At 36.4% G+C, this 19633-nt stretch overlaps 1 protein-coding gene across 2 annotated transcripts; it reads left to right on the plus strand.

The window, feature by feature from the left end:
* Nucleotides 1-121: 121 nt before the first annotated feature.
* LOC109079948 (TBC1 domain family member 14-like) lies at nt 122-19417 on the plus strand. 2 transcript variants are annotated; one of them, XM_042760485.1, is made up of 15 exons: nt 122-777; nt 1038-1157; nt 3600-4299; nt 5497-5623; nt 8732-8850; nt 9121-9203; nt 9352-9469; nt 12587-12693; nt 13712-13798; nt 13989-14083; nt 14162-14233; nt 15129-15257; nt 15353-15462; nt 15547-15805; nt 16802-19417. In XM_042760485.1, the coding sequence occupies exons 2-15, from the start codon at nt 1100-1102 to the stop codon at nt 16856-16858; spliced, it is 2121 nt and encodes a 706-aa protein (XP_042616419.1). In that variant the 5' UTR covers nt 122-777; nt 1038-1099; the 3' UTR covers nt 16859-19417. The 2 variants fall into 2 exon arrangements, with proteins under 2 accessions (XP_042616419.1, XP_042616420.1); XM_042760486.1 differs by lacking the exons at nt 122-777; nt 1038-1157; nt 3600-4299; nt 5497-5623 and adding an exon at nt 6598-7226.
* Nucleotides 19418-19633: the final 216 nt, after the last annotated feature.

The raw sequence follows: 19633 nt of genomic DNA on the forward strand, positions 1-19633 counted from the left end.
TCAAGTGCATTAAATCAGCACATATGGTAGTAGTGAAATTAAAGGTTTAAAAAATAAATAAGTTCTGTCAATAGCATCAAATGCACACAACTGGTTGAACTCCTGGTAAGTAACTATTTGTATTTTAGATATTAAAGTATGAAACTGATGAAATACTGCATTTTCCCGCAGTATGGTCGTGTGTGTTCGTTCTAAAGCTGTAGAGGAGTGAGGGAGGTTAACGTTAATCAGCCTGATGCAGGTTCAGGCGTTTGTTGTAGTTACTATAGCAACCGTTTGTTTTCTGCTTACTGATAAAATACCGCCTACGGTTTAATCACTTTAATTTATTAAAACTAGCAATAAACCGTATCTACGCATAAAACAAACTTCACACCCCGTGTTCACACGACACGACAAAACTAATAAATCACCGAAGAATACATTATGATCCTGAAGGCAGCTGCGTCGACGGGGAGCGTTGAAGTTTAATCGCGTCGCTCAGTGTGTAACGTTACAGTGTCTACAGGGCGCCGGAGGTCACTTCCTGATTTACTGACTGTCGGCAAGACGTCCTAACTATTTCAAAACGCTCTGCCTCTATTTAAATGACATCGGTTTGCGTGCCTGAACAGCGGCGTTACCCACAAAGGTGAAAGTAGCGATAGTTTTCGACTTTATCTGATGCAGACCAGCGCTTCAGTCCGTCGTAGCGCAGGTGGATTTGTCGATTCGCATGTTTTACTGACACATTTATACTGAGGATGTTTTAAAATGGCGGTTGCAGCGTCACAACAGGTAAGAGACTTCTCATTCGCTTTTATCTTGCTGTTAGCGTTACTCGTGCGCAAATAGAGTTCGAGCCGTTTGCAGTCAGACGCTTGTCGTGATGTAGAAGTTTAATGTCTGCTGCACCAGGAATAGCGAAGCGCACAAGAAGGGCGAAAAGTTTTGAGTGAAGTTTAGAGTTTAGGTGATGACGTAAATGAAAGTGCTCGTAAAAGCGGAGAGTGTTATAACAGTGATAAAAGAAGTGTTTGATATGTTGTTTACTGGAGGGTCTGGAGTAAAGGTGAGGAGGTGATGGACGCACACACATCCTTCCACCTGCAGCAGGAACATGGCAGAAGCAGAGCACACGTCCGGGGAAAGCAACACAAACGGTCGAAGCATTGATGGTAAGTTCAAAGTAACTTTGAAGCCATAACAGCTACATCCTCCAAGCTGTTTGTTTAGGGTCCTGGATGTCAGAATTATTGCACATTAGCATCACTGGATCTTGAGACATGGGGAAACTATATATGCTTGAGTGTAATCAGATAAAGCTTCAGAAATGTATTGACAGACAAAAATCTAGCATGCACTTCAATGAATGAATGAAATTAGACTACATGATGCTTTTTTTAAAATTTTTTTTATTATAAATCTTGTAATATATAATTATTGTTTAAAATGTTGTACATAAGTGATTACACGTGTATTAAATGCAGTGGGTGTTTTGTGTTTATACAGTTGTGAAGAGTATAGTGCAACAGTGCTCACCCACTTTTTCAGCATGGTTTCAGAAGAAGTTTTGTCATAGGGATTTTCCTGATTTACCGAATATGTACCAAAAAAAGGTGTGAACCAAACCAACCAGCTGGTGAATCAACCATACACATTTTGAGTTGAAGCAAAAAAAAAAAAGTATTTGAAAAATAGACAAAGAGACTAAATGTACAAGACTGTATGAAACTGTATGTTTGAGTGTGTGTGTGTGTGTGTGTGTGTGTGTGTTTTGTTTCTTTGCACAACATGCAGATTATGCATACAAATATTTAAGTATTTAAGAAGTGCTTCAGGGTAGTGGGTGGACCCTGAAATTGCAAATCACTGATTAGTGTAAATTTTTTGGCAGAATCTTGCTTAATGTTTCATGCTTTTGAATCATGCTTTTCTTAGGAATTAATTATAGAACTATATACAAATGACTTGGGAATACTGACCGCAAAAATGCTGGTAATGGTAGACCATACAGCTTCCCAAAAATGACTCCTCATTGAGCACTGCCAGAATGTATGCTCATGACGTGCCTCCTCCGTCCCACAATTCCTCCAACATAGGTGGAGGATGCTTATTGCCTTATGAAGGATTGCATCAGAGAACAACAATTTCATAGTATTTTACAAGCATTAGCAGCACATCATCTCATAGAGCCATGAAGTAGTTCTGTAAGATTTGGTTGAAAGAGCTTATTATTAATTTAGAAAATAAATACACTAAATAAATAATTTATATCAGTTCTCTTTGACTACAGGAACACAGTAACCTTAAAACTCAAAGACCAAAAAATGCATTTGAGAAATGTATGGGCTGGGTCACTTTTGAAATGACGAAAGCACTGTTATTGTTTATGGTGTGTATTTTTGGGGCTTTTAAAGTATTGTTGTCCTGTCAAAAGCTGCAGTTACTGATTGCACTTTCAATTGTAGATTTCATGGCTTTCTTAAGGCATGTTCTGTCCACAATCGAAATAATGGTTTGTAGATTCTATGCACATTTTTTGTTTCTTTTGCATTAGATGATGCAGGCGCACACACCTGTGACACACACTGAACCATATTCAATTGGGGAGGAAGAACCAGTAGAGCTTGTATTATCCATTGCCTCTCCCATTATATATTTTGCAAACGTATCAGGCACAATATAACATCTTGTTCGTCATCTTTTTTTGTTTTGAGCTGATGTTCTATTTTCCACTTTGTTTTTGATGTCCTGTTGATGTGCTACTGTGATGTCCTCTGGCCATATGCACCCCAATCATTCTCCCTCTATCCTCATTCAGTCAAAGAGCTATTTTTGTCCAATTTTTATGAAAGATATTGTCCACTAGATTATCAAGGATGTTTGAGGACAGCTGTCTCATAGTTGGGTTGGAGGGAGTGTTGACGTGACGTTTCATTAGGTCTTTGGGTCACGTTTTTTTAGTCTGGTTTCAGGTTGCTTTCTGAAGTAGTGTGATGAGAGGTTGTTGTGTCGTTGTTTTACTGAGGCTAGACTCGGAGAGGTTGACATATGGGGAATATAGTGTGGGCTGAGAGCACAGACCTGTCACCTAATGAAAAATTAACATGGGCCCAATTTACTAATAATATGAAGTAATTTTCACTTTACTTATTTTGAATAATGCATTGCTTTGTTTTATGTTTCAAGGTCGAGGGAAATATGGATTTTTTTTTTTTTTTTTTTTCCTGAGTTTCTAGGATACAATTGATTTCTGTCCATGTGACCCTGAGATATTTGTAAGATGAGGTCATAAGCAGAAATGGTATTTAATATAAAAACTGTCCTAAAAACTTTTTTTATACAATTTTATTATTATTATATTCCCATGCCTTCTAGATCAAGTCTGGTGAGTTATAGTGAGAATTTTTAATAGCCAATGGCGATTCTATTGCCAAGGTGTCCATAGAGGGTTGCAGGAATGATATACTGTATGTAATCTGATGCAGTAGAAATGACATTTGTTGGTTTAGAAATAAAGTTTATTTTCTATAAGGAGCCAAAACACCCGTATATGACTTACAGATTAACTTTTTTCCTCATAAAGACTGATTTACTTTTGTTATTTGTCTTTCTAGATTCCCAGGTCTCATCGTTCAGCAACTCTTCACACAACCAGTGTTTGCCTCTCACCCAAAACCATGTCAACCATCTCATGCCCTCAGACTCTCAGCTGCCACATGTCTCCCTCAGCTACAAATCGTTCACTCCCTTCAGTAGCACATGTGATGAGGATCGCAGCAGCCTGGCCTCTCAGGACTCTGGAATCCCCACCCTTGAGATTAACCCCCCTGAGCACATTCATGCTCGAGTCCCCGCTGCTGAGCTGCTGGTTCCACCTCCACATGATGATAATCCGGCAACACTAAACTTGGATGTTTCAGATAACTCCATAATCAAGTCTTCTACCTTCCCACGTTGTGACTTTGATTTGGTACGCCTTTATGGTGCAAGTGGGCTCTCGAGTGCGGCAGGCAGGGGTACTTTGAACCGCAGTGATGAAATTTCAGTGTGCAGTGTTTCCAGTTTAAGTACTGAGTTTTCTGCCACATTGTCAGTCAGTAATGAGGACTTCCAAGACTTTATGGTTACATCCGAGTCCAGCGCGGTTGTTACATTTGAGAATGAAGATGTCTTGCACCGTTGTGACAATTCACTCTCATCTCCTACTGACCTACACGGCAAGCTGAGCAGCCCACAACGGCAACCAGTGGGGGTCTCTACACCACATGAGGCTAGACCCAAGAGACTGGGTCCACTCGCCAGCTTCTTCCACAAGTATTGTAGCATTTGCATTTGTAATGTTGTTAAATTCACACCAAGAAACTACTGATTTGTTCAGTAGTATCATGGTTTGCTTAATGTGTAAACTTAATGAAATTTAGCCTTTCAAATAATGTTGCATTAATATTATTCAAAAAATTTTTAGCATTAAATTACATTAAAAATGAATGTAATTTTTCATGTGTGTTTCCGCTGGAATTCTGCAATACTCTTGGCAACACCTTTTCACTTTTCACTTTATCATCTAAGCTCTTTTTTTTTATCCTTGAGTTCCGTCATTTATAAGAGTGTAGCAACCTAAAAAGATTTCTGTTTTTTGTTTTTGGGTAGTATAACAAAACCTTGCAACAAAACATTTGCAACATCGCAAGTTCTTGTTTTGTCTGTGATTTTTATTTTTTATTTTATTTTTTATCTCGACTTAAGTTCACTTTCTATTTCAACTTCTGATTATAGGGTACATTGGTGTTTCTCATCACCAGTGATTTAATTTTCATATTTTTTTACTTGCAGGCCCCAATCCGGCTATGATATGCAATATTTGATATAACTATGATGTGACTATGATATACTTCAGTTTTTTACACCCATCATTTTCTGTAATCCCCATCATCAGCCATATCAGTTTCAGTGCTGCTAAAACGCTCGTCTATTTGTTTCACAAACATTTTAGAACCTTAAAAATGGGTTGCAGAACAAAAATGTTCAGACGCCACTGAATAGCGTGGAGTTAAGTGCTCCAAAGGTCTTAAGTGGCTTAGGTCCTTCATATTTAATAGAGCTCATCCCTACCTGGACCTCGGCTTGTTCTGTAACATCCACTCAAGTCACTGTCCTTTGTGCTGTGGGTGATCATTCTCAACTTGTGGCACATGCCTCACAATTACCTTTCCTTTGATGAGATGGAACAGTAATTCCATGAAAACATGATTTCTTTTCATCTCTGCAGCACAGATTTTCTTGAAGCTTTTCTTGATCTTAAAACAGCTCAAATGTTTGTTCCTTCTGCCTCACTCTCCACTGTAGTGCAGTATTCTTTTCAGTTTCTCCTTCTGTTCTGTGTATTTAATGAAAAGTACTATAATAATGAAGTGTCTCTTTGTGGAATTCACATTGCTTAAAAATAATGCAAAGGCAAAAAAATAAAACATCGAAGGTAATTTTCCTTTTATTTCTTTTCTATATTTGTAAGAGTCTTTTTGCTAAGACCGTGAAGGAGACGGGTGCACTGGAAGAACAGAGAGAGCCTGGCTGGAAGCTGTTTGGTAAAGTTCCACATAAAGAACTTTCCACCAAAGGCTCCAGGAAAATGCAAAAGGTACATTCACACACCTGCACTCATATAAGGTCTTACAAGATGTCAAAATGCAATTTACCTGATTTTTGAGTGCTTTTCATTTAGTAAGGTTGTGGTGAAATTGTGAAAAAAATAAAAAAAATAGTTTCTGTATACAGTGTATTGTATAATGTACCCTTCACTGAGTATGGCCCTATAGAAAGTCAGAACCAGTCTGCAGGTTTTGGACAGTCAAGAGTTGCCAGATTTTGCAAGGTGTATTGTATGTTGGGCACAGACACAGATTTTTTTTTTAAGCTTCTCCAATCTGAGAATATCAAACATGTTTGATATTTTGAGCCAATTTAAAAATGCATGTTGTTTTTAATTGTCATGCGTCTCCTCGCAATCTTCCCATTAATTTAATGTCAAAAATGTGCATGGAAACACTTTCCTCCCATGACTGCTTCAAATCTCCATTTCTCGTTTTGGGGAAATCAACCCATGAATGTTTTTTGCTACAGCTCAGCTGGAAGAAAATATTTTAACAGTGAAGCATTTACATGTTTAAAGATTTGTGTATACTAGTTTTAGATTTTTCACTTTGATTCATTATGCATGATTCAATCAAATGCAGAGATATTCTGATATTGTTTTAAATGGGGCTTTGTTTCCAGTGTACAGGCCTGCAGTTTTCTTTAAGTAATTTGAACCCCATGATTCTGCCTCCCCATGTCCGTCTAGATTTCACCCACATCCAATTCCTGCCTTTATCTCTTGCTTTTGTTCTCTGCAGCTGTAATGGAAGATCGAGGTATTGGGTGACAGGTTTAGAGTTGCGGGTTTATTTAGGCTCTGTACCAGTGGCTTAAAGGAAGACATGAGTTAAGATTAACTTAATATTATGTACTTCTGTCCTGCCTCAGTGTTTTTGACTTTAAACATTGCAATATTTTCCCTGCTGCCATGTACATGTTTTAAACGTAAAGTCTTAAGTGACTAAAATGGGTGGTATGGTTTGGCAGTGTTGTTAGGATGTTTCTTGTTATATTTTATTTGAATCAGTGAAAGCTCATGAGAACTGATGACACGCAGGCTACGTAAAGCAGATTATTTATCATCTTATGACTCAGACATGTACAGCAGAGCACAGAGTGCACTGATCACATGAGACTGCAGTGCAGAGAGCCTTGTGCTGGAATCAATTAGTATGGCTGCCTGTAAATCATGGATCCTCTCTCAGCACTGTGATGACGAGTAGTATTAGCATGCACACACACACCTATGGACACAGCAGGAGCACGGGACCAAGTCTGATCCTCTGCATCCCTCTGATGTAGTGCCTCCCAGTTGGGTGCATGTTTGTTAGGACGGACTAATAGAGAGAAAAGGGCAAGGAAAAACAGTGTCAAGTAACTTAGCAGGAGTGAGACAGCAATAACAGCAGAGGAGCAGGAGCACAGTAGTATCATGCTACTGTTTCTCAGGGTGTGTCTCATATACCCTGTGGTCTTCCTCTGCTGCTGTGCTTTGCCTTTCGGTCTGCAAGGCACTTAAGCTTGCAGTTGTGGAAGTACAGCAATGGTGTAGTGTTGTGTCTGAAACACTGGATTCTGAATGTCTCAACAGCACTGCAGCGTTCATGGTGAGTTCATGTCGTATTTTTTTTTTTTCTTTTTCCCCCTCATTGTTTTATGTCTGATAAAAAAGAAAAAATGAGGAGAATGAGAAGAATAGAAAAAAGAGCATTTGTAGGGAGGAAATGATGTGGAGAGAGTGAAGCGTAGAAGGTGTACCTGATGTTCATGCCTGAGCACATTTGTTATTATATTGTCATCCTGTTTCTTTGGTTTGCTGTCCCACTTTCACTCTTAAAACTAATTAGGAGTTCTTCGTCTAATTTTATTTAATGTCCTTCTCTTGTACACATTTGACTCAAGTTGGAATGTAGGTCATTTTGTCTAGTTTTATCTCTGAGAAAGTGCAGCGTGGGGGCAAATTTAATATTTATATTCACTCATGAGCGATAGCGTGTGCTTTCTGTATATTAGTGTATTTATATTAGTGTATTATTTGTTTCAATTCTTTGGACTATATGGTCAATTCTACAGAATTAGTCCAAACTGCTGTCCCATAACATAAAAACACATTTAAAAAGCATTTAAGTATTCAAATCTTAGATGTTTACTAAGATCATTTGGTTCTCTAATGAAACCCACAATAATATTTAAAGTATTAGTAAGCTTAATATATATAAAATCCTTATTTATTGGGTACTTTCAGTTGGGAGGAGGCTGTCCTGAACCCTAAGCCCTAAATTTCAGCTTATGAAAATATTGAAATTTTAGGGTTTTTTCCCCCATTGTTTTTAAAAATATCGTTTTGATTCTCTTAAAAAGTGAGAATTTTTTTTTATATATTTTTTTTTTTTGTAAATTATGAATAGTGTGTAAAAAAAAAAATGTTTTCCGCATTTGTCACTATCGAAACAGTGTGTGTTTTAGTCTATTGGCTGAGACTGAAATTAACTACACCCTTACATTTATGATCAGGAAATGTTTTTGTCTCTCTCTCATAGCTACAGGGTGAGGGTGGGGGGGTAGTACAGTAACGCAATTTTTTTTTGTATTTTAGTATGTTTTAGTAGTGTTTTAGGATACAAATTAAAATGCTGTAAATGTGGTCGTTACCAAAGCATTACTGTCACTACCGAAACACAGGATGTTTTGTCAAAAATAAAGTATAGTGAATTATCAAGTAAGATGTTATGATAGTTTTTGGTTCAATATTTATTCAAACTAATGAATTATTAACTTTGAAATCAGTATGATAAACGTTTTACCTTTTACAAAGAAAAATTGTATTCAAAATGCAACAAATTTCATAAATCTCACTTGAAATATTGTTAAAAATTTTATTATTGATTTACCTCTGAAAATGTTTTAATAAAATAGATACACACACAATGTTGATATAAGTAAAATCTTAATAGGTCAATGTAACCCTTCTAATTAAATTATTATTACTGTGTTTCGGTAGTGACAAATTTGGGGAGAGGACAAATATTCCAAAACTTTCTGAAAATACAATATGAGAATTATATACTTTTACACATTTTATTTTATGTTATTTATCTATTTATTTATAAAGGAATATGAAAGAAGGAGTGGACAATCAAGCAGTTCCATATCTCCCAAGAAGAATGTAAAAAGGAACCTGGACTTTGAGCCACTTTCAACCACAGCCCTTATACTGGAGAACCGTCCAGCGTAAGTGTTTTTGTACATCTCCTCCTGTCATGAAACCTCTCATTCCTGTATGATGTGTAGAGAAAATAAACAGAGGTAAAAAAAAAAAACACTTCCATCTTGCATGGAATGTTATGCCATGCAGCACAGTTGATATTGTGTGCTAGTATAATTTAAACATAGGGAATACGGAATAAAAAGGATTTATAGATGTAAAGTGTTTTCAAAATGTTTTCTCTCACAGACAGAAATGTGTACGTCTATTGACAGTAATTGTGTATCTGTGTGTAGGAATCTTCCTGCAAAGCCTGAGGAAGAAGCCCAGAAACACAGACAAGAATATGAGGAGATGGTGGCTCAGGCCAAGAAGAGAGGTGACTTTCCTTTCATGCATTTGTTTGTGTATATGTGTGCTCTAGAGGGCGCTGTTGCAAAAGCTAAAAAAAAATCCTGTTGAAATAGATTTCCATTTCACTGCCATTCCTCCTCTCTCTCACTGAGCATGTATGTGTTTCTGTGCAGAGCTGAAAGAGGCCCAGAAACGGAGGAAACAACTAGAGGACAGGTGTAAACATGAGGAAAGCATTGGCAATGCTGCTCTCACCTGGAGTCAGGAGATATTACCCAACTGGCAAAGCATGTGAGTCTGCACACAAAAATCATTGACGTAGCTTTTAAAGTGCTGAGCTATTTTACTGATAAAATTTGTATGTTTCAGTGTGTGTCCATACTATATGTGTGCGTTTTTAAGGGAAAGAGAGCAGGAGAAAGAGAGTATGTGTTTTCTGTACATGTTAAAACTTAACTTTGTGGCAAAAAACATGGAAATACTTTGTTGTTTTTATCCACTTTGCTACATTTATTTGCTTGGTCAGTGTCATTGTGAATTTTGGTTCTTTTGCTGTTGTAGGCTGCAAGGACCTTTTGAAAAAACTGAAATCGTTTAGCGAAGTGATGTGGACATTAGGGATATGCTGGTATCAAAAGTTCATGTTGCGATTAATTTCTAATGCTTTTGTCACGGTATACGGTATTATCACGACATTGAAATTTAGTTTAAATAAGTGGTCATAATACGGTATAACAGGTTTAATAACTTTTTTCTTATAACAAAAATAACTGAACATTTAAATACAATAAAGTAATAGAGAAAAATATATAAAGTTAAGTTTTACACAGATTAAAGTGCAAAAGAACTATAAAGACCAATAGCTATCACTTTACAATAAGACCTCAGTAGTTAACCTTAGTTAATGCATTAACATTCACAATGAGCAATAGCTACATTTGCTACAGAAGTTATTAATCTTTGTTATAAAATACAAATCTTAGTTAATGTTAGCTCATTAAATAACAGTTACAACTTTTGATTTTAACAACGTGTTATTAAATATTGGAATACCTAAGATTAATGAATGTTCAGAAGAATTTTTCATTGGCAGTTTGTTAACTAATGAATTAACTAATGTTAACTAATGAAGCCCTGATGTAAAGTGTTAATGAACAATAAAGAATCAAAACACTTTATATAATTTTTTAATATCTAGGGCATGTTGTAGTCCAGATTAAAATGTTAAAAAAGTTTATAAATGAATAGCCTATTAAGTCTAAATATTTAAGTATTTGGCGCTGTGATGAACAACACAGCAAATCCACAAATCTGAATGCCTATTTAAATCTATTTAAATACATTTTAGAAAGTAGCACAGCTGCTATACAGGTGCTGGTCATATAATTAGAATATCATCAAAAAGTTTATTTATTTTACTAATTCCATTCAAAAAGTGAAACTTGTATACTATATTCATTCATTAATTTTGATCTTTATAACTGACAACTAAGGAAAATCCCAAATTCAGTATCTCAGAAAATTAGAATATTGTGAAAAGGTTGAATATTGAAGACACCTGGTGCCACACTCTAATCAGCTAATTAACTCAAAACACCTGCAAGGCCTTTAAATGGTCTCTCAGTCTAGTTCTGTAGGCTACAGAATCATGGGGAAGACTGCTGACTTGACAGTTGTCCAAAAGACGACCATTGACACCTTGCACAAGGAGGGCAAGACACAAAAGGTCATTGCAAAAGAGGCTGGCTGTTCACAGAGCTCTGTGCCCAAGCACATTAACAGAGAGGCGAAGGGAAGGAAAAGATGTTGTAGAAAAAAGTGTACAAGCAGTAGGGATAACCGTACCCTGGAGAGGATTGTGAAACAAAACCCATTCAAAAATGTGGAGGAGATTCACAAAGAGTGGACTGCAGCTGGAGTCAGTGCTTCAAGAACCACTACACAAAGACGTATGCAAGACATGGGTTTCAGCTGTCGCCATTCCTTGTGTCAAGCCACTCTTGAACAACAGACAGTGTCAGAATGGGCTAAAGACAAAAAGGACTGGACTACTGCTGAGTGGTCCAAAGTTATGTGCTCTGATGAAAGTAAATTTTGCATTTCCTTTGGATATCAGGGTCCCAGAGTCTGGAGGAAGAGAAGAGAGGCACACAATCCACGTTCCTTGAGGTCCAGTGTAAAGTTTCCACAGTCAGTGATGGTTTGTGGTGCCATGTCATCTGCTAGTGTTGGTCCACTGTGTTTTCTGAGGTCCAAGGTCAACGCAGCCGTATACCAGGAAGTTTTAGAGCACTTCATGCTTCCTGCTGCTGACCAACTTTATGGAGATGCAGATTTCATTTTCCAACAGGACTTGGCACCTGGACTGCACACAGTGCCAAAGCTTCCAGTACCTGGTTTAAGGACCATGGTATCCCTGTTCTTAATTGGCCAGCAAACTCGCCTGACCTTAACCCCATAGAAAATCTATGGGGTATTGTGAAGAGGAAGATGCGATATGTCAGAATCAACAATGCAGAAGAGCTGAAGGCCACTATCAGAGCAACCTGGGCTCTCATAACAACTCAGCAGTGCCACAGACTGATCGACTCCATGCCACGCCGCATTGCTGCAGTAATACAGGCAAAAGGATTCCCAACTAAGTATTGAGTGCTGTACATGCTCATACTTTTCATTTTCATACTTTTTAGTTGGCCAAGATTTCTAAAAATCCTTTCTTTGTATTGGACTTAAGTTATATTCTAATTTTCTGAGATACTGAATTTGGGATTTTCCTTAGTTTTCAGTAATAATCATCAAAATTAAAAGAAATAAACATTTGAAATATATCAGTCTGTGTGTAATGAATGAATATAGTATACAAGTTTCACTTTTTGAATAAAATTAGTGAAATAAATCAGCTTTTTGATGATATTCTAATTATATGACCAGCACCTGTATTTATGGGGTTTCCAGGGTAAGGGCTGCATTTTCTGCAGTTTAGCGCCATCTGCTGTCAGAGAGTGAATGTGCTTTCATTCAGCGCATCTCTCACGTGTTCCTCCATGTGCTTCTCATGCGTGCTGGTTTACATCAGAGCAGCACACACGTGTCTTTCAAGCAGCATACAGCGGTGTTGTGCATTTTGACCAGTTGATGGGAATAGTATTCTTAAAATGCATTCCAAATTCTAAATAATTTGTACTGTATAATTATTCACGGTATGTAGAAGTGCACACGATAACAATATCTGCATATTCATTACCGTGATATATGCATTACCAAATACCGGCATATGTGTAGTTGACATCTTAATGCCGTCAAGACCTGCCTGAAACTACTTTAGCCGTGTGTTTCCCTGAAAATAATTGCACACATTAGACTTGTTAATTGACTTGTTTCACTCTGTCCTTCTCTTCCCCATTCTAGGTGTTCATCCAAGCGGGTGAGGGATTTATGGTGGCAGGGTCTGCCACCCAGTGTGAGGGGCAAAGTCTGGAGTTTAGCCATAGGCAATGAACTGAACATCACAGATGGTATGAATGTGTTTTATGTGTTCTTTATCACATACACCTCACACATACTGGATTAAAGACTACTTTGGACATAATTTATTTTTAATTCGAATTGTATGGATGAAAAAGACTGCTAAACAAAGTCTATCTTTTCTTTTAAATGTGTATTTTGTGTGTAATTATATAAATCACTTTGTATCTAAATGGTTTTGTTTTCTATATTGTTTCACAAGCAGTGTCCTGTGGTTTGATGTGGTTTGATTGGTATTTAATTTTAATCTTTTCTCTGGCATAACAAAACCCCACAAATTTATACCATAAATTTGCAGTCGTAAACAAGATTGAACCTTCTTTTGTGAGAACAGCATATCTAAAGCAAAGCATAAATGATGCATTGATGTCATATGCTAATGATAATAACCATGCTTTTGTGGTCATTCACTGTGAGAACTCTGCACCGTAATCTGTTGTGGTTGAAATGTTTTTTTTTTTGTTTTTTTTTTGCAATAGTGATCTGTTGTAATCATGAGTAGAAAAATAAAGTAAATAGCAAATGATTCTTGACGAGACAGTTTTACAAGGTGGATAATTGTATTATGAGAATTTAGTTTTACATTTTTGTTGAAATATTCCCTGTATTTAAACACAATGCAGTTATACTTTATATTTAAGCAAACGAGTGAAATCCCTGGAATTCAGAAACAGCAGATCTCCAAAAGCAAATTTGATTCATAACAACGGTTACATGCAATAGCCTAACTGTATCACTAGGGGGTCTCAGTGGTTGAGCATTGCTAGCAGTGCAAGAGGTCGTGGGTTCGATTCAAAGGGAACACACATATTGGTAAAACAAAAAAAAAAATTATAGGTTGAATGGACTATTAGTCGCTTTGGATAAAATGTGAATTTAATGTCTCATTACAAAGCAAATGGTGATTTTAGATTTACACATGTAAACATAACTTCTAAAAAAAAAAAACCTATTATCATGTAAATAACACATTATTATTATTATTATTTATGTATGTGTTTCAAACAGAGCTGTATAATATCTGTTTGGCAAGAGCCAAAGAAAAGTGGAATGCCTTTGTAGCCCCAACGGCTGCTACAGAAACAGAGAGTGAAGGTGATTGTTACACATTTTTCCAAGCACATGGTACTTTTGTTTCTTTTCTCTCACTTTTGCTGGAATAACTTCTTTAATCTCATATCAAACATTATTTATGTTCTTTAAATTCTTTAATTATCTTCTGCTATTTCTCCTCCATCAGCATCTTTTAATGCTCTTTTGTAACTAATTATTGCTTATTTTTCAGATGCAGGATTGTCTCATGCTGATCGAGAGGCCAGTCTAGAACTCATCAAATTAGACATTTCCAGAACCTTTCCCAGTCTCTGTATTTTTCAACAGGTAGGGTGCATTGCTGTTTCTGGTGTTTTATATCATCTGCTGACAACTGTGTCATTATCTCTTGGGGTTTATTTTCAGGGAGGTCCATACCATGATGTATTACACAGCATTCTGGGAGCTTACACTTGCTATCGTCCGGATGTAGGATATGTAAGTCTGGTTTACTATATCTAATTGTTTAAGTGATGTCTGATATTTTTTAAATGTACTCTGCACCACTGCATCTTATCCTCAGTTTGCTTGAGCATTGACTCATATAAAGAGATGTTTACAGTAAAACAGAAACCGACAGAGATGCTGTGTCCTACAGCTGGTTTGCTGCAGTTTGAAGAGTTGATCTGTTCCAGCTATTATGCACATTTGCCTTAGACCTTATTCTGCTGAACATGTGAGAATACAAGAGCAATGTGGGCTGCACAACCCTCTTACATCCTGCTCACAGACCACAATGTGAATTGTTGGCCAGAAAGCTTTTGCACTTACACCTCCCACAAAGATGCTAGGTGTAAAGGTCGTATTATAAACTGGAAAAATTTGAGAACATATTGTACGTTTCTCTTAATGTTACTTAATCAATCACTGGTATGACAAAACAATTTAAATTAAAATAGCTCCAATGTATTTTAGCTGCCAATTTTTGTAAAATCCTTTGGGAAAGAAAAACTTAATTTGTCTTTTTTTTTTTTTTTTTTTTTTTTTTTTCACCCAGTGACTTACATTTACACAACTGGTCAAAGAATAAGATCTGATAAAATATTTTGGAAAGAAGTCTGTTTTGCTCACCAAGGCTGCATTTATATGATCAAAAATACAGTAAAAAACATGACAAAATCTTAATTATGCCAAACTTTTGAACATGACAGTTATCAAGGCACAGTGTGCTTATGCTGCATGCGTGCTTGTTGTCAGTTTGAATTGTGAATACAGAAAGGCATTTAGGGGTAAGAATAGATGCTGTTTTTGTAAACATCACACATTTATCAGTTCAAGCTCTGCGTTAAATATAAATCCTCATTTATTTATCTCTGCTATGTTTGTTTTGTAGGTGCAGGGAATGTCCTTTATAGCAGCAGTGTTGATCCTCAACATGGACACTGCTGATGCCTTCATTGCATTTGCCAATTTGTTGAACAAGCCTTGTCAAATGGCTTTCTACAGAGTGGACCACAGCCTTGTGAGTTATGAGCAGTCTTGAAGTCTAAGTTGTGTGATCAAGAAAAACATTTTATTCAAGACTTTTCATATGGTCCTGTCATTTTTCTTCCTTAGATGTTGACATACTTTGCAGCATTTGAAGTGTTCTTTGAAGAAAATCTACCAAAGCTCTTTGCACATTTTAAAAATAACAGCCTGTCCTCTGATATTTATTTAATTGACTGGTAAGTGAGATACTTTAAGTCCTGTCAGAAATTTGCCCCTGAGGTACAGATTTATTTATCATAGATCTGCTTTTGTCTGTTTAGGATCTTCACCTTGTACAGTAAATCTCTCCCACTGGACATTGCGTGCCGTGTGTGGGACGTGTTCTGTCGTGATGGCGAGGAATTTCTCTTCCGCACAGCACTGGGGATTCTGCGACTTTACGAGGACATCCTCACACACATGGACTTCATCCACATCGCTCAGTTCCTGACGCGCCTGCCGGACTACATCTCTGCTGAAGAGATCTTCTCCAGCATAACCACCATCAACATGAACAGCAAGAACAAGAAATGGGCACAAGTGAGCATCTTTCTCTAAACAATCACACAAACACATAACATGCATTTAAGTGAATACTTATTACCACTAGCACTATTTTTTATATATATATATATATATATATATATATATATATATATATATATATATATTACACACACACACAGTACTAATGTTCAAACCCATTTCTAATGCTCCCCAAGGCTGCATTTATCCAATCAAATATACATAAAAAAAACATAATGTTGTGAAATATTATTACATTCAGCAGCCATTACTCCAGTCTTCAGCCTTATTTTGTGGTCAAAAAACATGCAATATTATTATCATCAATGTTCAAAATATTTAAGATTTTTGTGAAAACAGTTACTCATTCTTTTTTTTTTTTTTTTTTTAAGTGACGTGACATTTAGCCAAGTATGGTGACCCATACTCAGAATTCGTGCTCTGCATTTAACTCATCCAAAGTGCAGGCTAAAGTAGGCTAAAGTTTACTAGTAACACTAGGCTGTTAGTTTAAAATAACAGATTTGATTTAAAATGGAAATCTTTTTAACATTATTCTTAACTCTCTTTACTGTCCGTTTTTGACAATTCAATGTGTCCTTGATAAATAAAATGATCTATTTGTTTCGAGATAAATCTCAATAACCCCAGAATTTTGAAAAGAATATACAGTGGATTTAAAACTTATTCAGACTTCTTTTTTCCCCACATTTTATGTTGCATCCTAAAATGCTTTAAAATATTTCTGTGCACTTCATAAACTATAATGACAAAGCAAACACTAGATTTGTAATAACTGCTTTTTAAAATTAATTTAAAAGCATTTTAGCATAAGGTTGCAACAAAGTGTGAAAAAAAAAAAAAAAAAAAAAAAACGAGAGGGAATGTTATACTGTATATAGAAGAGTGATACAGTGCTGGTCATATTTAAATTGTGTTTTCACTCCGCTAGTATTTTTTTTTTTTTTTTTTTTTTTACTTTTACTTTCTTTCTTTCTTTTGTACCTCTAGGTTCTTCAGGCTTTGCAGAAAGGACAAGACCGGGGCAGTCCACTACTGAAACACTAAGGATGCATCCTCATGTCTTCTCTTCCACCTCAAAGAGACGAAGAGAGAAACTCATGTCGACTGTGCATGGATACTCCTGCATACCTCTGGTACCACATCAGAAAATATCAGTTCCAGTGGTCATCATACGTGTCCAGTTCCATACAGACTGATGCATGGGAATACAAACTGACCTCACAGGGCTGGAACGGAGGCAACACATCACATGAATGTACACTCCCATCTCTTAATAAGGTGTGGCAATGTGTTTGTAAAGATCTAAATTATTTAATGTCTCTGTCTTTTCATTGCTTTCACCTTCACCCTTTCTCTTCTGCTTTATCCTCCTGCCCCCCTCAGCTTAAACAAGGCATTTCCATTCAAGCAACAAAAAAAAAATAGATGTTTTGCTGTGGTTTGTTTCTAATATGAAATCATATTGACTTGAAATGAGATTCTTGACAGTCACACTGTACTTTTTTCTTGGTGACCTTTGAGTATCCTTCAGAATCGTGGATTCTCATAGGTAGTGTTAGTTTAAAAAAAATTAGAAGTGCACAAATCATGACGAGTTTATTTTGTTTGCTAGGATGCAATGTTAGTGAATCCCACCTTTGATTCTTAGACTTTTTGTACACGTTTTTTAATTTAAGTTTATTTTCAAGAACTATTATTTATTCTACCTCTTACTCTCTGTTCTCTGTATTACAAATGTCTTTATTCAGAGATTTGAGTGAATACGGTTTGTGGAATTGTTACTGCATTCTCTCTCCCTTTTTTTTTTCCTCATTATTTTTTATAGGAAGTGTTGTTCCAGTCTTAAACCAAACATGCTGGAATACTAGTGTTTCAGTTCATGCCCACAGAACAGGATTTTAGCATAATGAATGTGGCTTTGACATTGTGGTGCAGCTTGGATCTCATGGTGGTTGAAGTGTTGAAAAGAAGGTAGATGAAAGATTGAGTGTGTGTTTATAGATGGTGGTGGTTTTCTGTCATACGGCTCATCTCAGCATTATGCTTGGCATCATATTGGCTTCGTTAGATTTTGCAGTAAATTATTCTTGACATTCAACACTTCATCAAATTGAGATTAAAATCAGACAAAATCGAATTATTCAAAATCAATGAAATACTATTCTATAATACTTCATAGTCTTTACTTGTTTCATGTAAACATGCACTTAACTGGCCTAATTAATGGGACCATAGTGTAACAGCAATAAAAGCCTCTTTATTTTTAAGTTTAGAGAAGTGAAAGACATTTTGGTAAATATTTGACTGCAAGGTATTGACAGTGTCATGTTAAACATCCGGATGCTTATTTATTATATTGATTAGAACACATGGTAAAGTTCATGGATTATTATTTTTGTGAGGGGAAAAAAAGACCTACATTTCATATCCTCTGAGAGTGTAAGTGTGTATACTGTATGTACACACAGTAATATGTAAACAAGCTATGAAGGCACAAGAATATTGAAAAGCACGTGATATCTTAATTTTATGTTCAGATATTATCAAGATAATGTGGTGAGATTTCACGGCTATGTGATCACTGTGATCAAAGAAAAACCTCCCACCTTTTTGTGGTCTAAACCACACTACTGCAATAAGCTGCTTTGCAAATAGTTTTTTTTTTCATATATTTTCACTGTCATCTTTACAATGCTCTGCCATTCCATGTTTTGTTTCTTGTTCATTACCATATAGGAACACCAGGAACTCGTTTTGTGTTAATGTTGGCTGTTTTTTTTTATTTTATTATTATAATTTAATTATTCATTGCCTCAGTTTTAAAAATGTTTATATGTCTGGGGGGCATGCACCAGGAGCTTTAAGGAAATGGCTTTCTTTTTTTCCAAAATGAGTCCAAAGTTTTTAAAGAACTTATGCACATAACACATAACAAAAAGAGCTTAAAACACTTTATATATGTCCAGTGCATTCAGCTGTTTGAGTTCATGTACAATAAAAGGAGTGAAGACAATCTCAGTTGTAATGGCCGAGATGACGTGTGTGTGTGTGTGTGTGTGTGTGTGTGTGTGTGTGTGTGTGTGTGTGTGTGTGTGTGTGTGTGTGTGTGTACAAACAACGTCATGTTATATTGTGAGTACTTGAGTGTGTGCATCACCATAAACGATTAATTCTGTGCAAAAGAGCAGAGGCCATCCAGGAACACAGGAAATGTTAATAATGAAGTACAGTAATGTTATTGTGCAATGTATTTATTATGTTAGTGTTTTATGTGGGAACTGACAGAATCAGGTGGTAAGATGAAGGCAGCAGGATGTTCAGTGTATCTGTGCCCACATATGAATAACTGGCCAGTCCAAACGGTTTAATGTTAGCCTTTTGTTCATCTATATCAACACTGTATGAGCATTCAAACGTGTGCAGACTGTATGCATGCAATCCCACACTTATTGAAGCTTTCAGAAGTTATTTGAGCAAGCACTGATGCAGCTCACACAACACGTCTGTGTTCTTATGTGTTTGTCCTTTTGTCCAAAAATGCTGCCTTTTGCTTTTGTTGTCAATACAGATGATATAGAAATAAAGTTGTATATATTCGTGGTCCATTGTCTCTTCACTTCATTAGTGTTCACACTCAGAATAATGCCACTGTAGACTAAAATGGTGAGTCATATGTGAGGTGCAGTTTTGCTACATGAAATAACCACAAAACTGTTTCCTGTAAGACTTATGAGCACTTTTTTCAGTTGTGATCACAGTGGAACTTTTTCTTACCTATAACCTGCCCCTTACCCCAACCACACTCGCCCCCTCCCCTTC

This window comes from Cyprinus carpio, chromosome A7 (assembly GCF_018340385.1).
Source record: "Cyprinus carpio isolate SPL01 chromosome A7, ASM1834038v1, whole genome shotgun sequence".
NCBI classification, from domain to species: Eukaryota; Metazoa; Chordata; class Actinopteri; order Cypriniformes; family Cyprinidae; genus Cyprinus; species Cyprinus carpio.

Excerpts from the sequence above, each read along its gene's own strand:
- LOC109079948 (XM_042760485.1), top strand. The coding sequence starts at position 1,100 with ATGGCAGAAGCAGAGCACACGTCCGGGGAAAGCAACACAAACGGTCGA. Across the intron at positions 5,624-8,731 it reads GCTCCAGGAAAATGCAAAAG|GAATATGAAAGAAGGAGTGG; the intron begins GTACATTCACAC and ends TTATTTATAAAG. Across the intron at positions 15,258-15,352 it reads ACAGAGTGGACCACAGCCTT|ATGTTGACATACTTTGCAGC; the intron begins GTGAGTTATGAG and ends TTTCTTCCTTAG.